Source organism: Vombatus ursinus, unplaced genomic scaffold (genome assembly GCF_900497805.2).
Source record: "Vombatus ursinus unplaced genomic scaffold, bare-nosed wombat genome assembly UNPS02009975.1, whole genome shotgun sequence".
Classification (NCBI taxonomy): Eukaryota; Metazoa; Chordata; class Mammalia; order Diprotodontia; family Vombatidae; genus Vombatus; species Vombatus ursinus.
Genome location: NW_020949753.1, coordinates 2,024,726 through 2,048,540, shown reverse-complemented (window position 1 = coordinate 2,048,540; position 23,815 = coordinate 2,024,726). Strand labels below are relative to the sequence as shown.

The 23,815-nt window shown below is 38.2% G+C and overlaps 1 protein-coding gene across 1 annotated transcript in view; it reads left to right on the top strand.

Annotated features, from left to right (window-relative positions):
• PPP3CA (protein phosphatase 3 catalytic subunit alpha) overlaps nucleotides 1–23,815 on the top strand; it is a 381,077-nt gene that overhangs the window by 175,824 nt on the left and 181,438 nt on the right. The window contains exon 2 of the mRNA XM_027853359.1: nucleotides 8,579–8,779. Within this exon, the coding sequence (XP_027709160.1) occupies nucleotides 8,579–8,779 (201 nt within the window). The remainder of the gene's footprint in view (nucleotides 1–8,578; nucleotides 8,780–23,815) is intronic.

The window sequence follows — 23,815 nt, the reverse complement described above, 5'->3', positions numbered from 1 at the left end:
CCCACAGTTAGCATAGTGCACCTGAGAAGAGGTGAGCAGGCACTCAGATACAGATAGGTGGTCACCTACAATCAAGCAGTAAACAAGTTTATCTTATCATCATTTTCCAATCCTAGACTGTGCTTTTCACCAGCCCTACTCAGGCAAATACTTGTAACACCAGTACAGTTCAAAGGGAGGGACTGAGTTTGAATTTCTTTTATTTTTCCCCAGAGCACCTATCTTGAATTGGAGAGAGTAGAGATCAATAGTAGGTGCTCATAAAATACTTGCCGATTGATTCAGATGTATGCAGGTCTATGGGCTGTAGACAACTTCCCACAAGGAAACCTATATAGAACCAGAGCCAAATGAAGATGATAGTTTGGCATCAATGTGGCCTACACGGTGTCTGACCTAATATAATGGAATCATGCTTTCAATATGTGCTTCCATAATGCTGATGGTGCTTGGGAAGATGCCAGTCTTGAATAACATGGGACAAAAGTTGCTCCTACAACAGTTATCACAGCTTAAGAGAAACCTGAAAAAACTTGTATTCATTGATGCAAAGTGAAATGAGGGGAAGGACCAGGAGAATAATTTATACAATAACAATAATACTGTGAGGACAAATGACTTGAACTCTGATTTGCAGTGTATTGGTGTACTATAATTTGTAGAATATGCTACATTTTTTCCCTCTTAGAGAAAAAAAAAATTATAGCTAACCTTTACATAGGGCCTTAACAAAGCACTTGAAATATGTTTTCACATTTGCTACTTACAATAATCTTGTGAGGTAGGAGATATTCTCTTCACTTTATAGATGAGGAAGCTAAGGCATAGAGAGACCAAGTGGTTTGCCCAGGTGTCCAAGGACACTAAGTGTCCAAGGTGGGACCTGAACTCAGTTCTTCCTAACTCTAAGTCTAAGCTCTTATCCATGACACTATATTTTTGTTTCCTTGGCTTTTAAAACATTTCATGAACTGACCCCATTCTACCTTTTTAATCTCCTTACATCCAACTCCTTTCCACATACTTTTCAATCTAACAACATTGGCCACCTTGATGTTACTCTCATAAGACCCATGTCTCCTAAATCCATGTATTTTTGCTGTCTGTCCCCATGCCTGGGATTTTCACTTTCCTTGGCCTCTCTGACTTCCATCATGTCTTAATTAAAATCCCACCTTCTTCCAGAAGTCTGTCTTTTTAAGTCCTCCTTAATCTTCACCCTGAGATTCTCTCCAATTTATCCCACAGCCATCTTGCTTGTCATTGGAGTATTGTCTCCCCCATTAACCGATGACCTTTTTGAGAGCAGGGACTGTTTTTGCCTCTGTATCCCCAGAACTTATCACAGTACCTGCCCCATGGTAGGCACTTAAAAAAATTCTCAGTGACTTGACTCACCTAGGGTGTAGCTTGGTACTGTTTGATAGGACTCATCACCACTTTTTGTACAAATTGATCTCACATAGTAGGTGCTGAAAAAAGATGTGTTGATTGATTCTAAAACTGCAGATTGTCAGATATGGAATAGACCTTAGAAGTGATCTAATCTAGCCCCCTCATTTTATGTTTGAAGAAACTGAGATAAATGACTTGAATGAAATCATCTTCACTGAGTAACGGAACTGAGAATCAAACCCAGACATCCAGACTTACAGCCTACTTTTTTTTCTTTTAAATTTTTTTAATGAAAAAAAATTTTTTTCTCTCTCATCCTCCAAACTATTCAAAAGAAAAGAAAAAAGAAAAACAAAACCTTTGTAACAAATATGTATAGTCAAGCAAAACAAATTCCCATATTGGCCACGTTTAAAAAAAAAAACGTCTTATTCTGTATGATGAATCATTACTTCTCAGTCAAAAGCTAGGTAGCATGTCTCATCACGAATCCTCTGGAATCATGGATGGTTATTGTTTTTAAGAAAGTTCAGGTCTTTTGTCTTTTCAGTGTTATTGTTACTGTATAAATTATTCTCCTGGTCCTTCTGCTCATTTCATTCTGCATCAATTCATACGTCTTCCCAGTTTTCTCTTAAGCCCTCTCCATCACTTCATCTGGCACAACTGTATTCCTTTACATTTATATGTACTATAACTTGTCCAGTCATTCCACAGTTGATGGTCACCCCCCCCCCAGTTTCTAGGTCTTTGCTACTATGAAAAGAACTGCTCTGAATATATATATATATATATACATATATATATATATATATATTTGTAAATATGGACCTTGTTCCTCTTTTTTTGATCTCTTGGGAGTTTAGACTTAGTGGTAGTATCCTTGGGTCAAAGGATCACTATGCCCTTTTTTGGACCCAGTTCCAAATAGTTTTCAAGAATTCTCAGCTCCACCAGCAGTACCTTCATAGACCTCTTTCCCACAAATCTCAAGCATTTACATTTTCCTTTTTTCTCACCTTTGCTATTCTAATGGGTGTGAGTTGGAAGTGCACAGTTTCTTTAATTTGCTCTTCTCTAATAGTAATTTACAGCATTTTTTTTCATATAGCTATTGAAAACTTAACTTTCTTCCTTAGAAAACTGACCTTTTATCAATCAGGGAACCCTAACCCACTAGTCTTACCATGACCCTGGGATGTCTGTATTTCTGATTCTCAGACTAACAAAGAAAGTCTTCCTATGCTGGATGGTGTGTGTGTGTGTGTGTGTGTGTGTGTGTGTGTGTGTGTCTGTATGTGTGTGAATGCATGAGCACAGCGGACCTTTAGAGGCAATATTTAATGAATTTGATCCATTGTTCAATAGGAATATAGTAGGGGAACAAAGTGTTTTGTTTTGTTTCATTTCATTTTTTTATTATAGTTGCTGCTCTAGTGTGCAAGCAATATTCAGGCAGAGATTAAGACACCAGACCACAACATTGCTTGGCCTTGTAGCCATCTGGGATATTTCTTAACAGGATGCAGTTGAGATCTTGTGCCCCATATATGACCTACTCTGCTTTTTTTTTTCCTTCAACTGCAATGTTGTTATTTTTTCCTCCATTTTTTTTTGGAGGGGAATTGTTTAAACTCATTAAAGGTGAAGGGGTTTAAAGATATTTCCCTGATTTAATCAGTTCTTGAGAATTCAGAAGTAAATGCTAGAAAATATTTGCTGAACAAGCAATGCCCAGAGGAGAGATGAGAAGGCTCCTCCCTGTCTTTCCCCTAATTCTTTTACAGAGGTAGGAAGTTCATGAGTATAGAAAATTGCATATATTTTTCAGATTTTCTTAAAGTACTGGTCAGTTTTACTGATTGTTTTTTTTTTAAATTGTGTTCTTTGTCATAGGGTATGGCTCTGTGAGAGTGAGGTAACAATGGGAATAGTTACTATTAAATTAATTATTAATTAATTACAACACATTAATATTAAATAATGGGAAATTTTAGGTAATGTGGGAAATAAGATCAATAAATTTTTTTTTTTTAAATAGAAAATGTTTTCTAAAAGATGCAATCTATCATTGCTTTTTGGGACTAGCTTGATATAATCACTGACATCAATATCCTGAAGGAAAATTCAAAATCAAGGTTAACCTTGTGTACATCACAAAAGTTTTTCATAGCAGAGCCTATCTTTCTTGGCTCAGATGTTTACACTTTTGCTACTTTTTTGGCATGGGTATGCATGTAGGACACGCTGAATGCAGAAACACAAACAAACATGCTCCTTGCACGGGTGGCCCCACCTTTACTGTCAAACACATGACCATTAGCCCCATCTCTTGCAATGCCCCAGGTGCCTCTTCTGTGTAGCTGGCAGGATCTTAGGGATTTGTCTTTGGCCACCCATCCTGTGCCCTGCTGTTCTCTTCCATCTGCCGAACCGGAATCGGGCCCCATCTGATCAGTCCCCTTATCATCCAACTGGAGAGAGTCCCCTCCGCTTGGCCTCTCTCACACCTTGTGTTCAGAGCCAATTCCAGGAACCCAGAACAGGTGGTGTTCCCTCAGCCAGTTACCTTAAGCAGTAGCAATTACTGGAAAGTGCAGGGTCCAGAGAGATGGGAGGAGCATCTGGTACCACAGTGAACTTGGCCCTGAAAAGAGTCAAGGGACCAAAGGAAAATCCAAGGCGTGCTGGGGATGCTTTCCCTGCGGTGCTCTCTCTTGTTACCTCCCTCACCTTATTGCTCTGGTACTTGTTGGTTTAATTCCTGTATCAGTCTTGAGCTGGAACCTAGAAAGTGGGTTGAGATGGAGACTGGCAGCTTTTATCCATTAGAAGGAAAATCAGCTTTTTCTTCTCTCTTCACAGATCTATACTTTTCTGACACATTTATAGAATTAGGCTAGTGCTTTTAGTTATCAAATTCTCAAAACATACGGCTCTCATTAGTTCTTAACCTGGGGTCCATAGAGTGGTCCATGAGTATAGATATAGATATAGATATATAGATATAGATATATGTATATATAGATATGCATATAGACATATAGATATACATATATAGATACAGAGAGATACATACACCTACATACACTTATACATATATGCACATATGTATGTGTATGCATATATTTATATGTATATACATACACACACATGTATGCACAGACATATTCAAATATATAGATACATAATTACTTCAGTCTAATGGGTTTCCTTTTTTTAATCCTATGTGTTTCATTTTATGCATTTAAAAATGTTTTTCTTAGAAGGGATCCATAGCCTTCAGCAGACTACAGGAAGTGGTGGAGGTCTATGGTACAAAAAAGCTTAAGAGCTCCTTTTGTAAATGGCTCCCTTCCTGGCAAGTTTCATGTAATAGATTCCGTTTCCTTTTTTTTTTTTCCTCCTCCATCCCTGAAAAGAAACAAAGAAATATAGAATAGAATCCCTGTGTCATATAAAGTGTAGCTAGGTGGCCCAGAGGATAGAGTGCTGGGGCTGGAGTCAGGAAGACTCTTCCAGAGTTCAAATCTGGTCTCAGACACTTACTAGCTGTGTGATCCTGGACAAGCCACTTAACCCTTTTTGCCTCAGTTTCCTCATCTGTAAAATGAGCTGGAGAAGGAAATGACAAACCACTCCAGTATCTTTGCCAAGAAAACCTCAACTGGGATCACAAAGAGTCAGATACAAGTGAAAAAAAATGACTTAACAAAAAGAACAGTGTCATATAAACATAGCAAAACAAATTCACGTGTGGACCAAGTCCCAAAATGTATTTCTTAAGCTGAATATTAGTTCATCATCTCTCTGTTACGAGGTAGGCAACATTCTTCATTATCAGTCCTCTAGAGCCATAGTTGACCATTTAGTTGAGTAGAATTCTCAAGACTTTTAGAATTATTCATTTTTATAATATCAATGTTATCATATAAATCATTCTCTTGGTTTTGCTCATTTCACTCTGCAACATTTAATACAAGTCTTTCTAAGACTTTCTGAACTCATTGCTTTCTTTATTTCTTATAGCACAATGGTAGTCCATTACATCACATTTCAAAATTTGTTTAACCATTCCCCCAATTGATGAATATCCCTTTAGTTTTCAGTTCTTTGCTACCATTAAAATGCTTTCATCTCCATCTTTGAACCTGTCTACTGAATCCTCATGTTTTCATAACATTTTAAAGCTAGTAATCCCAGGATTTTCAATATTTTTGAATCCTAAGATTACAAAGGAAATTAAATGTATTGAAATAAAGTTATCAGGTCTGTGTGTTTGTTTGTTGTTTTGAAGGCAAGTTCTTATGACTCCAGATTAAGAACCCCTATCCAAGACTATAAGTTATGAAAACCTGGCTGATCTATTTTGGATGCTCTACAAAGTCTTTTTAAAGTTGATTTCTTAAATCCAACATGTATTTTCTCACAGAAGCAATGAGGATTAAATTCCCAGGCTAACTCAAAAAGGCCTATTTCACCCCCATAGCAGGTGAAATATTGTATTTCAGAAGTAGTGTACTTCAGAATTTAACCCCCATATATAATTCGAAGTTCCCCACCAGTGGTATCAAACTCAATTAGAAATGGTTCCCTACCCCTGCATATTGATTTAGAAAATCACAAATAAACATTATCTAGGTTGTATTTTATCCTTTTTTTATTATGTTAAACATTTCCCAACTACATCTTAATCTGGTTCAGGCTGCACTTCTTTGCAAGCTGATTGTTTCAGACCCAGAGTTTGACATGTATGCTTTACATCAGTGAAATCACAGATTCATATAAAAAATGTGACGAAGCCCTGAAGGAGGAGTAATAGGTACAAGATGGCAGCCAGTGTGGCTCTTTAATAGAATGGGCTCATAGGATCACGAAATTAGAGTTACAGGGAATCTTAAAGGTGATTGTGTCCAACCTTTCATTTTTAGGTCTTTCCAATGTCCACATCAAAGCCAGAATAAATGAAGGAGCCTATGTTGTTCAGTTGTTTCAATCATGTCTGACTCTTCCTGATCCCATTTGGAATTTTCTTGGCAAAGATACTGGAATGGTTTGCTATTTCCTTCTTTAGCTCATTTTACAGAAGGGGAAACTGAGGCAACTGAGTTAAGTGACTTTCACACAGTCACACAGCTAGTGTCTGAGGCCACATTTGAACTCAGATCTTCTTGACTCTGAGGTCTGGCACCTTATCCTCTGTGCCACCTAGCTGCTCCTATACCTGTATATTAACTTGAAAGTGCCTGGCACACTTATGAATAACTTTGGATATCAGTATCATACCTTGATCTCTGGCCATCCTCCCCGAGTTGCTCAAAGGATAGAACCTCCACTATGGAGTCCCATTTGGGATGTTTCTTCCTAGTCATTGATAGAGCCTTTAGGTTTCATGTTACTTATCTCCTTCCCCCATCTGTACCCCCTCCTGCCCCATACCACCTTTGTTACCTTAGGGCTAAGTTCTCTTGTACTCTAAGATGGTGGTGCCAGTGGTGGTGGTGACACTACTACTAATAATAGCTGTCATTTATGTGATGATTTAAGGTTTACAAATCAGTTTACACATATTGTCTTATTTGATAACTATCAGATTGGACAAACTCCTTGTTCTAATGTGCTAATGAACTGTAGAAACTCCACAGGGTCCTCCATCTGCTTCTTAGGACACACATGTACATCATGGCACAGACCATTTGGAGACAATAAGTGATTTTTTTTTTGGTGTTTCTAATGCATTATTTTAACATATAAATTAAGTAAAATAACTCAGCTGAGCTGCTTGTAGAGTCTTGGTAGCATATGCAGCTTTGGAGGGTTATGAGTTTAAATGGACTCTTCCAAAAATATCACAATACATAGCTCTTCTCCATTGTCAGGTTAGGGATCCCACTGTAGTCATGCAATACAATGCTTCAGATGTATTATGGTTTGATACTCCTTTGAGGGTTAACTTGGGAATTTAAGCATCATTATTTCTACGAGAAAATTCATTTTGGATTTAAGGAAAGAACTCTTCAAAAAAATAACTTCTTCCTTCAGTGCTGAGCTGCCCTTGTCAATGAGCTAGAGTCCATAACCTAGTCTTGGATAATTCCCTGGAGGCATTAAGAGGTTTAGTGACTTGCCCAAGGTCACACAGCCATTATGTGACAGAGGCAGAACTTTGACCTACATCTTCTGGAGTAAGAGGCCCACTGCCTTTGACTTTATGCCTTGATTAAATGGAATGATAGTGGTTATGGAAGTATCTGGTAAAAGACTAAAGAGAGTAGGAGGTGTATATAAGTAAAGATCTGTGATGGCCATGGAAAGAGATAGAATAAGGGGCAGCTAGGTGGCGTGGTGGATAAAGCACTGGCCCTGGACTCAGGAGGACCTGAGTTCAAATCAGGCCTCAAACCCATAACACTTATTGGCTGTGTGACCCTGGGTGAGTCACTTAACCCCATTGCCTAAGCAAAATAAAAAAAGAAAGAAAGAGATAGAATAAAGAAGAAAAGTTCTGTGCTAATCCTGAGATCTTGGGCAAATCAATCTTTATGTCTCAGTTTCTTCATATGTAAAATTTTGGTGGGGGATTTTGGGTGATCTTAAAGTAGGCCAAGTTTGCTCTCTGAGGTCCATTCCCTGTTGTTACAGCCTCTTCCTGTATTTCCCCTTCCTGTTTTCTCTCCAACCTGCCCTGTGACTTTGATCTCAAGGTTCTATTCTTTGCTAACATCTACTCAGTCCTGGGCCACTAACTCTTATTTGTAGGTGTTAATGGGAAAATATCCCTGGCCCAGTATTTACATTTCAGAGACAATTATTTAACCGAAACACATGACTGATGGCTGGTACTTGGCGAGCCAGCTGCTCCACCTTTGCCTAGGGCTGGCCCTGGGTGGAGGTATTGGGAATGACTTCCTCCTGCCCAAATTAGGTGGAGCCAAAGGGAACAGCATGTTATTGTATTCCCTCTTTTGGCATATCAGTGATGGGGGATGAGGCATGGGCTGGAAGAATAAGAATTATAGGTCTTTCACCAAGGACCTAACTCATACCAGCAGAATAGAAGGCTTTGATAGGTAACCCTTGATCTTAGTCTAAAATGTTGAAGCATTTATTTATTTTTGATGCTTTTTCTTGTAGGTTGGACATTAGGCTTTTGATGCTAAAGATCTGATCCTTTCTCTTTCAGCTGTCCCTTTTCCTCCAAGTCACCGGCTCACAGCAAAGGAAGTGTTTGATAATGATGGGAAACCTCGGGTGGATATCTTAAAGGCACATCTCATGAAGGAGGGACGGCTGGAAGAAAGTGTTGCTTTGAGAATAATAACAGAGGGTGCTTCAATTCTTCGACAGGAAAAAAATTTACTGGACATCGACGCTCCAGTCACAGGTAAATCCCACTGATGCAGGCCTGCCCACTACACATTCATGGCTTATACGTGAAATTCCAAAGATAGGTCCTCTAAGGCCTCTCTATATATTATAAAATGCTATTGATCTTACTGTGGCTTGATTGTTGTATTAACATTGGCCATGGTGGGAAAATGACATTTTAAGGATAAAATAACAATGTAGAAAAATTGCAGAGCTATTATTATTAATTTTTTTTGGTAATTTCATGTCTATAAAAGTTAAGTAAAAGCAAGTTGAGAAGCAAGTAGTAATACTGAGACTTAGATTTGTTGGAGGAAGAAATTGTTGGAGACAGTACATATCATCAGAAAGGCTGTTTGTTAGGGAAGAGAATCAATGGCCCAAGAAAATAATGGATGGATACTAAGACATTTCAGAGGCATAAGGGTCACTGTGAAGCAATCAGTCATCTATGGGTGTTAATATATGACTATTCGATTGTTCTTTTTTTAAGAGAATTTGTGACAATCCATATGCACATTTTTTCCATTGTGTTCATGTGTGTGTCTGTTAATTCAGTTTGCATCATTATAGGTTTTTTGAGAAGCAGCATGGTAGGGCATAGGGAGCTGGCGTTGAAGCCATGAGGATATCAGCTTAAGCTCTGCCCCTGACGTATATTGATGATGTGGCCCTGGGAATGTCATTTAACATGTTGTTCTAAAGAGCCCTCCAAGACTGTAGGAGGGAGTGTTGACCTGTATTTAGTAGAAGTAGTTTTACCACTTGAGATGTCTTTGTGCCAATGATGTCAACATGTGCAATCCCTGCTTTTTTTTAGAATCCTCCTTCCCCCTCAAAAAAATGTGAATCTGTTATTGACACCATTTACTAGTATATGGAACCAACTGGTGGCCAACATGTGCTTATGTTCCAAGACGTCAAGAGATACTAAACTTACTGATTGGAATGTTTAACATAGAAAAAATATATATTTTTTTTACCTTTCTGATTGAATAACCAAAATGTTGAGAAGTAAAATTTTGATAACATCTAAACACAAAGAAAAGAACAGTCTCTAGGGGATTTTGTCTGTAAGAATTTTCTTCATCGCTGAAACTAGATCTCTATATTTGTTTATGTGACAAAGCTCAGTTATGGTTTCCCATCTACTTCTCTGACCATGCCCTCTCAGTCTCATGTCCTGGTTCCTTTTCTTACTCCCTCCTCCCCCCCCTCCAACCCTAGAGTGGGATTCCCCTGTGGTTCTTTCCTTTCCCTTCTTCAAATGAGGTAACATTTATTTGTAAAGCACTTAGCACTCTGCCTGGGATATAAAAGGTGCTTAGTAAATACTTGTTCCTCTCCAATTATTTCCTCTTATCTTCTCCATGTTCTCTTTTTTGGCAATTTCATGCACTTCCATGACTTCAATTATCTCCTTTTCCAGGCTGACTCCTGAATCTGTATTTCTAGTCTCAAACTCTCCCCAAGATCCAGTCCCACACTTCCAACCACTTACTGTCCACTTAATTGAATACCCTGACAGCACCACCAACTCATTTTATGCAAAATGAAACTCATCCAAATCTATCTTCCCTATTTCTGTGGATGATACTACCAATCTCTCAGTCAGTTAAGTTGGAACTTTGGCATCGCTTTAATCATTCTCTCCTTGACCATCCCTAACCAATAAGCTGCCAGGTCTTTTTATTTTATTTTGTTTTTGGCTTTATTTCATTTTACTGTTGCAGTACCACCCATAGCCGTGTTTAGTAGTTTCTCAGTCACCACCCTGGTCAAGCCCTCATTATCTTTCACCCAGACTGTTGTAAAAGCCTCCTAACCGGTTTCCCAACTTTAAATGACTTCCTTTTTCAATTCATCCTTCATATTACTGCCAAAAAAATCTTTAAAATTATATATACTTATGAATACCTAATTATTAACACTAATAATGATTAGTAACAATAATTATCACATTATAGACGTACGTAAAAAAGCTTAAAGCACTACATAAATGTCAGTCGTTGATGTGGATTCTTATTGCCTACCAACTGAAAAAAAATTCCTTTGTTTCCCTCATCTCGGTTCAAATCAATTTTCCCAGCTTTATTTTACATTATTACTCTTCTCACTTTCTAGACTCCAATCAGATGTTTGACTCTTTCTTGATCGTATCCTTCTCTCTTCCTCTACATCTCTACCTACTAAAACCATCTTCATCCTCCAACACCCAGTCCAGGTGTCACCTCCTCTATGAATTCAGAGAACTCAGAACTAGACAGAGCCTTTAGTCCTGTTCCTTCCTTTTAAAGATTAGGAAGATGACATGGAGAGAAGTTAAAGAAATACTTACTCAGCCTTACATAGAATAGATCTGTAATTTGAATATAGACTAATCTGCTTCAAAATCCAATGCTTATCACTGTCCTATAGCTTCATCTTCCAAGAATTCGCCTTTCCCCCAGCCCCCAGCTAGTGTTGATTTCTCCTTGAATCTCTCAAACTGTTTTGTTTGACCTCTCCTATATACTTACTCATATTTTAGTCAACAAATCGAAACATTTATTAAGCACCTGCTATTTCCCCAGTGCCATGCTAAGCCTGGATATACAAAGAAAAGGAAAAGAGAGTATTTTGTTATATATTAGAGTTAATGTATTAGCATATTCTCTAAGACAGTAACTTTCTTCAAGGAACTGATTTTGTCATTTTTCTTTTTTGCATTTCTTTTCCATAACTGGGTGTTGCTCATAGCAGGCCCTTTACATCTTTGTTGTCTTGAATTAAATTGTCCTCTCTTTATATTCAAATATTCTTCAAGTACAATCTATGAAGCTGTTCTAGGGAGATGGCTTTCTATGACCACCTGTGTGGCCCAGGGCAAGTCACTCAGATTCTCCAGGCCTTGGTTTGAGGCCTCATTTGTAAAATTAAGGGGTTGGGTTACATGGTCTCTGAGGCTTCTTTCAGCTCTAAATCTACATGCAGCAAATGTAGCCATTGATCTCCTTTTCCCAGGAAGAAAAAGATGATTTGAATTTCATTCTTGACTAGAACTTCCTTCAATCTGTTCTAAAAAATAGGAAGTGAAATAAACATTAGGTCAGGAATTGGCCGTCACCTAATCTCTCTGGGTCTCAGTTACCCCATCCATGAAAGAAAGAGACCTCTACACCATTTCAAGGGTGTCTTCCTATCTTTAATTTTGTGATTCTGCTAAGTAGCTAAGTGGCTCAGTGGATAGAAAAATGGCCCATAAGTCAAGAAGATCTGAGTTCAAATCTAAGCTCAGATACTTTACTAGCTGTGTGACCCTAAGCAAGTCATTTAATCTCTCTCAGCCTTGGTTCCCTATTTGTAAAATGCAAATGATAATAGCACCTACTTCCCAGGTGAAAAGAGTGAGGATTAAATAGCATGATATTTTTAAAGCACTTTGAAAACCCTAAAATGCTATATAGATGCTAGCTCTTGTTGTTATTATTATTATTATTAAAATGATATAAAATGCTATTTGCAATGGTCAAATCACTGGAATCATAGCTTTACCTGGTTCACAAGGTCTGTGTTTAATTTCTTCATCTATATATCAAGAAGAAACATGAATTATTATTCTCATCTATATCCCATAAGGATGTTAGAAGAATGTAATGTAACAATTTATGAAAAAGTCTTTTAAATTCTTATGAGAGAATTAAAAAAAAAAAATCAAGATCTTATTGTGTAACATAGCAGTAGAATCCACTCTCAAGTAATGAAGACGCCTTGAGAATGCCCACAAATTCATTTTTTTTTCTCATGTTAATATTACTTTTTAAAGGGAGTCTGTTATATATAAAGTAGATTTATACTTGGCTTGATAATCTTATCTGATAACAGAAGTCAATGTAAATCTGTTTGAGAACAGTTTCTCTATCTTTGCTGAACTTTTTCCTTTTAACTATCCAGGTTTTATGTCCAATTCTAATTTTGTATGTATTGACATCTTGATACCAGATGATAAGGTAGGAAGACGATGGACCTGTTATTTCACTGAGATAAAGAACTCTCAAATGAGGAAACTACTTTTGTAAATGTTGGACAGAATGCAATTTTTCAGTAACCTGCTCATGGTCACACAACAAGGATGTAACCTAGGCTCTTGGCCTTGAATTCAAATTTTCCTGGCTCTGAAGCCAGCTCTCTGTCTACTTAATACCATGCCACAAGGTATCAATAGTAAGTATGATAATAAAGTCAAATAAATGTTTGAATAATTCACCAGGATTTACCAGCCAGATTATTCCTTATTTATTACTTCTCTTACACAACCATAAAACGTTTCATGTTAGAGCCAGAAGGGTCTTAAAAACCATGTCTTCTGACCTCCCTTTTCCTTCTTACTGTTGTTTATCCTTCATTCTCAAAGAGGACCACGACATCAGACATGACATCATGCCATGACATGCAAGTGAATTGTATTTAAGCGAGAGAGGGCTGTGCAAAGTCACCAGCCTCACTTTCTTCTCTGGAGACATCTGGGTCCAATGGCCCAGATACACATCAGGACCACTGAAGATGGCTCTACTCTCCCTCCCTCTTATAGAAGAAAAAACAAGACCTAGAGGGGTTAAGCGATTTGTCCAAGTTCACACAAGTAATAAATAAGAATTGAGGTCTTATTATATCTTCTTTTTTAATGTTCTGACTTAAAAGAACAGATATAGACTGTGCCTTGGAAAACCATCACACTCAGACCTAGAGTAGAAAACATTTCCAGAGACGTTAGACTGAAAACTTTCTGTGGAAGATATTTCATCTTTGCACTTCTCAAAGATAAAATCCTGCCATTCAGAGAAAAAAAGTCTTATGGCAGGGTTCAATTATACAGGGGCATACACGAATGTACAAAGGGACTGCAAGAGGTGGTGTCCTGGTCAGCTAAGTGCTAATGAGGCACCCGATCCGTGGATTCCCCTGTCAAAAAAGTCCAGATTCCAGCCCCTGCCTCATTCACATTTACGTTGAAGATCTTCGGAACACCTTGTTTTTCCATCCAGGTCTGATGACAAATGTCTCCACATCTTGGTGTGTTTTTGATGGGATCCTCATTCAGCTCTGGGTCAGACTAGATGGCTTTTGAGGTCCATTCTGTAATTCCCTGATTTTTTTTTTTTTTTTGGAAGGGATGGAGAGGAGTTCCCAGTGTGGCAAATCACTCCATCTGCACAAATTGCAACACATTTCTAACTTACCTACTAAGTTTTAAAGAATCATCAGAGGCACATACAGTTTAAGTGATTTATCCAGGTATTCAGTTGTTTTTCAGTTGTTTCTGACTCTTCATGACCCCATTTGGGGGTTTCTTGGCAAAGATACCAGAGTAGTTTGTCATTTCCTTCTCCAATTCATTTTACTGATGAGGAAACTGAGGCAAACAGGGTTAAGTGACTTGCCCAGGGTTACACAGGTAGTAAGTGCCTGAGACTGGAAGTGTTCCTGACTCCAGGCCACAGGTAGCTCCTAAGTGTGTCAAAGACAAGCAGACTTTGAGCCCTGATCTCCAGGACCGTTTCTACCCTATCAGCCTAATAGCTACAGGTGAATAGAAGGGAAAAAAAATCACATTGGAAATCAGACCCCGAACTATAGGCAGCTCTCTTGAAATAAATTTGCTGATTTTTACCCAGGAGTAGCTAAGGAATCAGTGCAATGTAGAACATGTGCACTGGAAATATAATCTAAAAAAAAACAAAAACCTTTTTATCACATCTACTGTTGTTCTTAAAAAGATCAGGACTCCAAGTAGCCTCAAGTAGCTTTTATTACAATTCTCTTTATTTTTTTTCTTTTCTGAGAGTCTGAGGATTGATGTAATAGTGGTTGAAGGGAAAAGTATATTCATTACCTTGCAGTCAAAGAGGAACACACCTTTTGCTTTGCATCCATGCATAAATTAGACTGGTCTTCCCTGTGAATGTCCTTCCAAAGTAGACTTAAAAAAAAAAAAGGATGACTGCAAACTTATTTGTAATTTTTAGGCCTTTCTTCAGCTTACAAAGTTTTATACTGTATAACCGTGTTCAATTTGGAATTTGCACTCTCTGGATACATATGACTCAGCAATATAAAACTTATTTTAAAACATTAAAAATAAAATAAATTTTAAAAAATAAAAAAGCAAGCAAGCAAAGAAACAAGTCCGGAGAGCTGCTGTGACACATAAGTAGGAGATTAGCATATGGTAGCCATGAGATAACCTTCCTATTATAGAGCCAGCATGGGTCAGAACCGTATCAATATGCCATATCCAGTTCAGAGCGTCACTCCTCAAGAAGGGAGAAGAACTTGACTGAGGTTTCCAAGATGATGATGAAATGGTTGGAAAATAGAACATGGTTGGAAAGGTTATAGAAATGAGGGTTATTTAGCTTGAATAAGAGATGGCCTTTGGAAGGTTAATGCGGATTGGTTTTTAATTGTCTTGGAGTAAGAGGTTCATCTGCCTGCTTCAGAGTCTCTCCAACAAGCAGTGTGTAAAGTGGTTAGGAGATTAGACAGTTCCCCTTGGATGGATGGACAGGTTTTGCCACAGATGACACACAAAGTCCAGCAGACTACACAGAAAAAGTTTAGAAACTCAGAAATGCTTAAAATATATGTATAGTATTGTATAATATAAACATACTTTATCTTTTAACACCATAACAATTCAGACTTCTTTTCTGGCATGAAGGGAGGGCCAAAAAATTTTACACGGTTTTTCCAGATCACGGGGTCACTGATACCCTCTCTTCTGTGAGGTGGAAGGGGCAACTGTATAACATTTGGGGGAAAAAATCAAATGAAATATGTATGTTGAGGCAGCCTGACAAAGGACCATTCACCCCTATGTGTCTGTAAGGATCCCTGTGGGCTGCATATTTACTTAGAAAACCTTAGGTAAATATTATCTCTGTTTTAATGTATTTTTGTTTATTTGTGAACTATTTCTCAATTACATTTTAATCTGGTTTGTGCTGCCCTTGGCTGTGTTGTGGGCCATACATGGCCTGCAGTCTTCATGTTTGACACCCCTGGCACAATATATGTAGAGTTACCCTCCAAACCAGAAAGATCCAGGTGTAGTCCTTCCTTTAACACATGCTAGCTATGTGATTCTGGACAAGCCAAGTGATTTCTAGGTGCTCTATACAACTTTCAAAAAAAAAAAAAAGGTGCCGACCCACATTGGTGGAGGAAGCTTCTCCACCTAAGAGTTCCCTCTACTGTTGAAATCACCAATCCAGGTCTCATCCCTCAGTCCCTATCCATATATACTACAAGTTTGTATGCACTTCTTTGCCCCCATGTTTCCCCTCTAAAACGACTAAAAAGCCATTCTCAAACATTTTTATCTTATTCCAAGAATGTCCTTAGCAATGTCATTGATTAATCATTTCGAGATAATTCCTTCAACTTATTGAATAAGAGTGTTTAGTCTACATGTGTTTATCTATCTATCCATCTATCTACCTATCTATCTATCTATCAATCATGTCTATCATCTATGGCTATCTATCTGTCCTTTGTCTGACTTTTTTGTCTTTCTATCTTGGTTTTATACATATATATTTAGAGAATAATAATGATGATAATAATAATAAATATCTAGGATTTATTCAGCAGTTTAACATTTGCTAAAATTTTTACAAGTATTATAACTTTTATTCCTCACAACTCTGTGAAGTAGATACTATTATTGTCCCCATTTTATAGATGAGAAAACAAACTAAGCGAGGTTAAATGAAAATGATCATGGTCACAATTTGAACTCAGGTCTCCCTGACTAAAGGCCAGTACTTTATTCACTGTACCACCTGGTTCACACCTCTCAGTATCAGAGTTAATTGTTAGGTTTTTTTTTTTCGTAGTGAAATATACACTGAAAAAAGGAGAGCAAAGCAATGAAAGATATAAAAGATTTAAATAAGGATTTTTCTAATTGATTCATTTCACCATCTAAGAAAATGGAGCTAACACTTGGAAGGCAAAAACATCATAGTTCCAGATGTGCTTCCAGAAAAGCTAGCTACATCACTGAAGAAGAAGAAAAAAAGAAACAAACCAAAATAACTACCACCACAACAGTTAGGAAGAGCAGCTATATTAGATCAAGGGAACACAGATAATGAAATGACTATGCTGGAGGAAACAGAATCATGAAGCAGTGGAGCCATTGGTTTTCAAGGTGTCTGAAGGGGAGGGAAAGATATCGAAGATATGGGAAAAATCTTGGTCCTTATTACTGCCAGAACAAATTGTTTGAGAGAATGGCAACTGTGGATTTATATGTATTCCCTTGCCATCCATATAAAACTTGTATGAGAATAATTGATACATGCATTGAAGACATCCTTGAAGGAATTCAAAAGATAATATCTCATTGGGAATCCAAGTTACAACTAGCTTTGCTACTGACAGCATAGGATCTTCCACAATAGACTCCATCTTTACCATAATACAATTGATTAAAAGATAGAGAGTTCCAGATCTGACCATACTAATAATTTGTTCACTATAATAAAGTGTTTGTTTCAAGAGAGCAAAATGCCTCTGAAAAGATTCTCCTCCAACCAGGTGTCTACCACACACAAGTCAAAACTTTGGGAATTTCCTCGAAAGATATGCACAGCAGAGTTAGCTCTATTGAAGAGCCCTTTAATCCTAAGTCTCAAGTGAGGTATCAAATAGGAAGATATACGTTTGGTAAAGGCTTTGGCCATTCTTGTGAAGGAGATCCAGTGCAGAGTCCAAGCTAAAGAGCTTTTTCTCAAAATGGTCAGGTCTTCTATGTCTTTGTAGTTGATATTATGATATTTATGTGAAGACTGAACATTTCGGAGCTTCTTGAGTGAGCTCCATAATCACAAACACACACACACACACACACACACACACACACACACACACACACAGAGTTTGGCTTAAACAGATGGAAGAGGGATACCTATTATCTAATGATTAGTGATTTTGGAGACTAGTGATCTTCAAAGTGGGATCTAGGATTCACTGTGGGGCCATGGCCTGACTTCGATGGAGTCATGTACCAAGGTAATACTAGCTAATGTTTATATAACACTTACTATGTGCCAGGCAGTGTGCCAAGTGTTTTACAATTACTATCTCTTTTGATGCTCATAACAACTATGGGAGGTAGGTGCTATCATTATCCCCATTGTACAGATGAAGAAACTGAGGCAAGCAGAGGTTAAATGACTTGCCCAGAGTCACACAGCTAATAAGTGTGTGAGGCCAAATTTGAGCTCGGGTCTTTCTGATCCCAGACCCAGTGCTCTATCCACTGTGTTTCATTCCACAATCCCCGTTATCACCCTCATGGGGATTGTGTCTAACACAACCATATCTATTCATATACCCCAACATATCCTCTTTCATTCTCCCTCCTTCTGGAGGGAGTCCAGAACTATGGAACTGTCCCTTGTCTCAGTCAAGTTTTGGCCTCTCCAGGCCATTTATACCCAATTGCTATGCACACACAGCTGTAGCTACAGAACTGTCATTGGGAAAACCCTGCACATTCGCCCAACATATCCAACCCCGTCTCCCAATATCTCATGGCTTTTGCAGGCAGCCCTTTGGGAGACAGTTCATTCCTGGATAGTGCCAGTGATTAAAAGCTCCACCTTCACCCTATTCATTATTTATGGCTTGCAGAAGATTGCAGATCTCATTGCATTTTCTTTCCCACAATCTCTCCACTGATCTTGCTTGTTAGGGAAGGGTAACCCAATCATTCCAGTCCTCCAAGTTCACAACTTTGGTGGCATCTTCTATGCCTCACTGTCCTTCACCCTGCTGCATATCCAATCAGTTGTCAAATTGTATTGGCTGTACTTCTGCCTCTCTCCTTTCCATTCCCTTCTCAGTACTCACATGGCCATTAGCTTAGTGAAGGCGCTCAGCACCATGAGTGTTTGCCGTGGCTGGCTGACTGATCAGGACACCATTGCGCTAGGTGGATTGTTGTGGTGGTGGTTGTTATTGTTGTTGTTCAGTTGTTCAGTCACATTTGACCTTCGTGACCAAGTCCATGGGGTTTTCTTGGCAAAAATACTCGAGTGGTTTGCCATTTCCTTCTCCAGGTGGATTACAATCTGCATTGTTAGAAGAAATACTCTTCCTATTCAGATCAGAGATCCATTTGAGTATTTGAGCATTCCTAAAATGTCTTTCTTCAAGCAATTAATGCTGAAACATTCTAATGCTTAGAGTGAAAAGTTGAAACAACTTTAAGTGGAGGCTACATCCCTTGTTTATGAGGGAGAGAGAGAGACAGAGAGAGAGAGATGGAGACAAAGAGACAGAAAAAGAGACAGAGATAAAGACAGACCAAAAGAGAAAGGAAAATTGATGAATTCAGGATGAATTTAAAGGTAGGTTAATATTTGGGAATTTCTCCCCTTCACATTTCATTTTGGGATTGAGCACATTATGTTGAACACCAACTCAATGCCAGTATCTCCCCAGAAGAGTTGAAGGTATGTCAGAAGACTATGCATGCTACTTCAATTTTCCTGGGAATTTAGGGGAAAATGGAGGTGAGAAGGATGGAGCAATGTTGTGGGATTAGAGTACTAGCCAGTTTACTTCATGAGAACGAGCAAGTTTTACTCAGAAAACTCCTTGATGGCAATAATAGGTTCTATTTTAAGGGAGATGGAAGGCAGAAAAGAAAATAAGAAAAGAATCATATCTCTATCTTTTTGAGAACTTTACCCCCTTGATTTTAGTTTTGGAAATGGAGTTGAGGAAATATATGGGAGGGGGCAACATATAAAATGTAAACAGGTTATGTGAATATGCTTTCTCTCCCTCTATTTCTGTGTGCACATGCTTACATCCATGCATCTGGACAAATCTTGAACAGAACAGCAAGCAAAATAACCTTCTCAATCTGCTCAATAGCCCGAGTCCCAGACAGGCAGGGACGAGAGCCATTACAAACCAGATGTCTGCTCCCATTCCTACTCCTTTACATAAATTTTTAATCCCTACTGCTTGGCTGGTGAAATAGGCAAAATCCTAGTCTGACAGTATCTCTAAATATAAACTGATTTCTAGCCTTCAGCCCATCCAAATCTAAGGATTGATCATTTAGGTTACAATCTGTTTTTTAAAAAAAATCATTTATTCCTGTTGCGTGTTGGCTATTATGTTAAATGCTGTTATAGATTTCAAAGGTTAGATAAGATTCATGTCCTTATACATGCTTCCATACCTACAGCATATAATAATCTCTGATAGATCCATTAAGGCTATATAAGCCAAAATGCCTTATGGAGCCCAAGGGTAGTATGAGAAGAAAGATCTGAGAAGACATTGTGGAGAAGACATTTAAAATAGACTTTTTAAAGGGTGAGTAGAAATTTGGCACGCGAAGAAGCAAACAAAAGATACTCACTGATGGAAATCAGAGGGAGCAAAGAGAAGGAAAGCATTGGTCAATGGGGCAGCTAGATGGTGCAGTGGATAGAGCACCAGCCCTGGATTCAGGAAGACCCGAGTTCAAATCTGGCCTCAGACACTTGACATTTACTTACCTGTGTGACCCTGGGCAAATCACTTCACCCCATTGCCTCACCCCCCCCCCAAAAAAATGGAAAGCATTGGTCATCTTCTTAGGTACAGAGATCAGCTTAGTTTAGCAAGAGCATAGAGTATGTTGAGAGGAGAAACATTATTTAAGATTGGAAAGATAGGTAGTCACAAATTAAGGGAGGCCTTAATTATCAGGAAAAAGTAGGAAGCTGACTCAATAAATGACAAGGAAGTATTTGGGACAGAGGAGTGATATGACACTATGTTTAAACAATCATGAAAATGTCTTTATTAAATATTCTATGTGCTAAATACCAATAGTAGTAGTAATTTAAAGAAGTAATTTTCAATATGAGCATAGATTTAGAGCGGTAAAAGACCTTAGAGGCCAGCAAGTTCAACCTCTTCAATTTTACATACTGGGAAACTGACCCTGGGAGAAGTGAAGTGACTTGCCGGGAGACACACAGCTTGTAGTTGTCAGAGACAGAATCTGACTCTACTCTCAGCTCTTTATCCACTAAGTGTCCCTCTAGTACTAAAGTTAATAAAGATGCCTACGGTACAGTTCTTAAAAAATCATATGTGCGTGTATTATATATTATGTATTTTATATATATATTATATATTATGTATTTTATATATATATTATGTATTGTGTGTTTTATATATATATATATATATATTAGTTCAGGGATATATTCATTACATTTGTACTTTAAGTCTCTGATTAGAGTTTATTTACTTTCATCATTAGCTTTGAAGGAATTTTTTGTTAAGGTCTTGAGAGTGTTACTTTTCAACAGTACACCTTGAGGTTTGTTTATTTTCTGTCCATCCTTTCCTCTTCCTGTCTTTTCATCGTGGAGAATGCCCCCACCCTTCTGATTTTCGAAGCAGAGGGATGGCATCCACAGTTTGCTTCTGATCAATGTTATTCAGAAAGTTAGCTTCAGCTGGTCTCAGTGCTGAGTGGACACATCCCCATCAGCTGGGCAAACTGCTAATCTCCACAATTTGTCTGTTTCCTGAAGCAGGGGATTTGTCCCTAGTGGAGCACAGGATTCCCTCTTATGCCAGTGCCGGTCATTTAGCATGCCTCGTCGTTGCCAGGAGAACCCTCTGGCTTTGTTCCTGGATCCAAGAGTGGACTTGTGGCCAAGTTTAAGGTCATGGCATTCCTTCCCTTAAGGCAGCTGACGTCAATTAGGAGAATTCCCCAGGCCTGTTCTCTTGGGAGAGCTAAGTGGGGCTAAGAATGCTGACAATTCTGGGACCAAAAAGAGTACGTTTGCTTTTCTCATCTTATCTTCTGTCTCAGAGAGGGAGGGATAGGGTCTGGTAATATGTGGAGGCAAAATATATCCTGTAAGCCATTTTGCCCATCTGTGACCTCATTGTGTAAACCTGCAATGCCTGGCCCATAGCCAGGTATCTATTTTGGTGTCTGTTCTCCTGCTAGCAGCACTATATTATGGGAGAGTGGAGGAGGGCAGAGCTGCTTTCTGCCTTCCTGGGTGATACCATCAAATCCTTCCTCTGTGATCTCTGCCCCTCCCAATTCTGGCCTTTGAATTAAAAAAAAAATTCTATCACTGCCCAGGGAACTAGGGGACATGGTTCCATTCTCGGGTTCATCTCTGACCTATTCTCTGTTTGGTCGTTTCCACCTTCTCTAGGTCTCTATTCTTCTCTGATGGGGACAAAACCATGAGCCTATATTCTCTCTCTGGGATTTTAAAAATTAATCATTAAAGCAGATCTCTGTCACACATATTAGTTTTAGATAAAGGAAATTCCTGGGATAATTGTTTACTAAAGTTGTTTTCATTATTGGTGATACATATCTAACTTTCTGCATTTGGAATGGTAGGAAGATTACTGTTATTAATAAACAAGTTTAGTAAACAATTGTCAACCTAAGTAAATATTACATTAAGTAGTGAAACTGATAGCTATGTAATAGCTATAATAACTCTCAACTTGGTGCACATTTAAAGTTAGCCGAAATTTAGCTTATTAAATTTATTATTAATGATGTTATTCATTCATGTTCAATTCTTTGTGATCCTGTGGACTGCACTGTCCATGGGGTTTTCTTGGCAAGGATAATGGAGTTGTTTGCCCTTTCTTTCTCAGGTGGATTAAGGCAGACAGAAATTAAGTGACTTGTCCAGTGTCATGCAGCTAGTACGTGTCTGAGGCTGGATTTGAACTCAGGTCTAGACATCAACAAAGTTAAACAATAAAGTGAACATGCTAGAAAAGAGGCAGCCTGGCCTAGTGGACAGAGGACAGGCCTCAGAATAAGGAAGACCTGGGTCTCAAGCCCTGACTATGACAAAACTGTCAGTGTAACTCGAGACAAGTCACTGGATCTCTCTAAGGCTGGAAATTGCCAAGTGGTTGCTGATTTGCCTTGATAGAAAGGGATTCCTAAACAAGAAATTTTTTTTTTCCCACACCAGGGATTCTGAATCAAAGACAGATTTCAGAGGATCTGCAAACTTGAATGACGAAACCCAACCCCAAAAACCCTACATTTTGATTTTTACTAACCTCAGAAGTTATGAATTTTTTAAACTATGAATTTTTAAAAAATATATATTGTATGAAGGTGTCCATAGGCTGCTTTATATTGAATATATGTATGTATGTATTTTTATGCGTGTATATATGCCTATATATATATGTGTGTGTAGATAGATACATAGATAGATTGATGGATAAAAGTTTTCAAATTCTTAGTGTAATGAAAATAAAGGGGGGGTAGAGGATTATTGTTGAAGGAGTGAATTTCCAGAAGAAACAGGAAGAAATGGGATCAAGGGAAGGGCCCAAGAACAGTGGTTGGTGCTGCCAAGGAGAAGGACCCTTTATCCTCTGAGACTAGCTCAAAGGAGACAATAAGAGATGATGCTGAATGATTTACATATTATCTCGTATTGTTTCACTAATTGTTTCATATTCACTAATCACATCCTCAACTCTATTTTAAATTGCATGGGGTTGGAGATCTTGTCTTACTTTTTCAGTATCCATTCCAGCATCTGAAACAGCACTGAGCACATAATATATGCTTAATAAATGTTTGTTAACCAATATAAGAGTGAAGGAAGGAGTCTTGCAAGGCTGTGGGTAGTAGATGACCAAAACTTAATGTTGATAGTGTCATCACAATAGCAGGTTTTTCATGGGAGCAAAGTGACTAATCTGTCCTCTGATTTAAAAGACTATATCCTGCACTCAACAAAGAAAATATTATCTATAATAATAACAATAGGAGCATGTATGAATACTATATAAACTAGCCAGTATGACATCACAAAGACATCAACTTATGGTCAACCTATGGTACAACATGACTAGTCACTTAGAATTCTACTTCCTTATTCCATAGAACTATAGATGGGTGGTGTTGGCAAGGACCTTAGAGATAATCTAGTCTTGAATCAGGATAAGGCTAGAGATTGGATGTGATTTCATT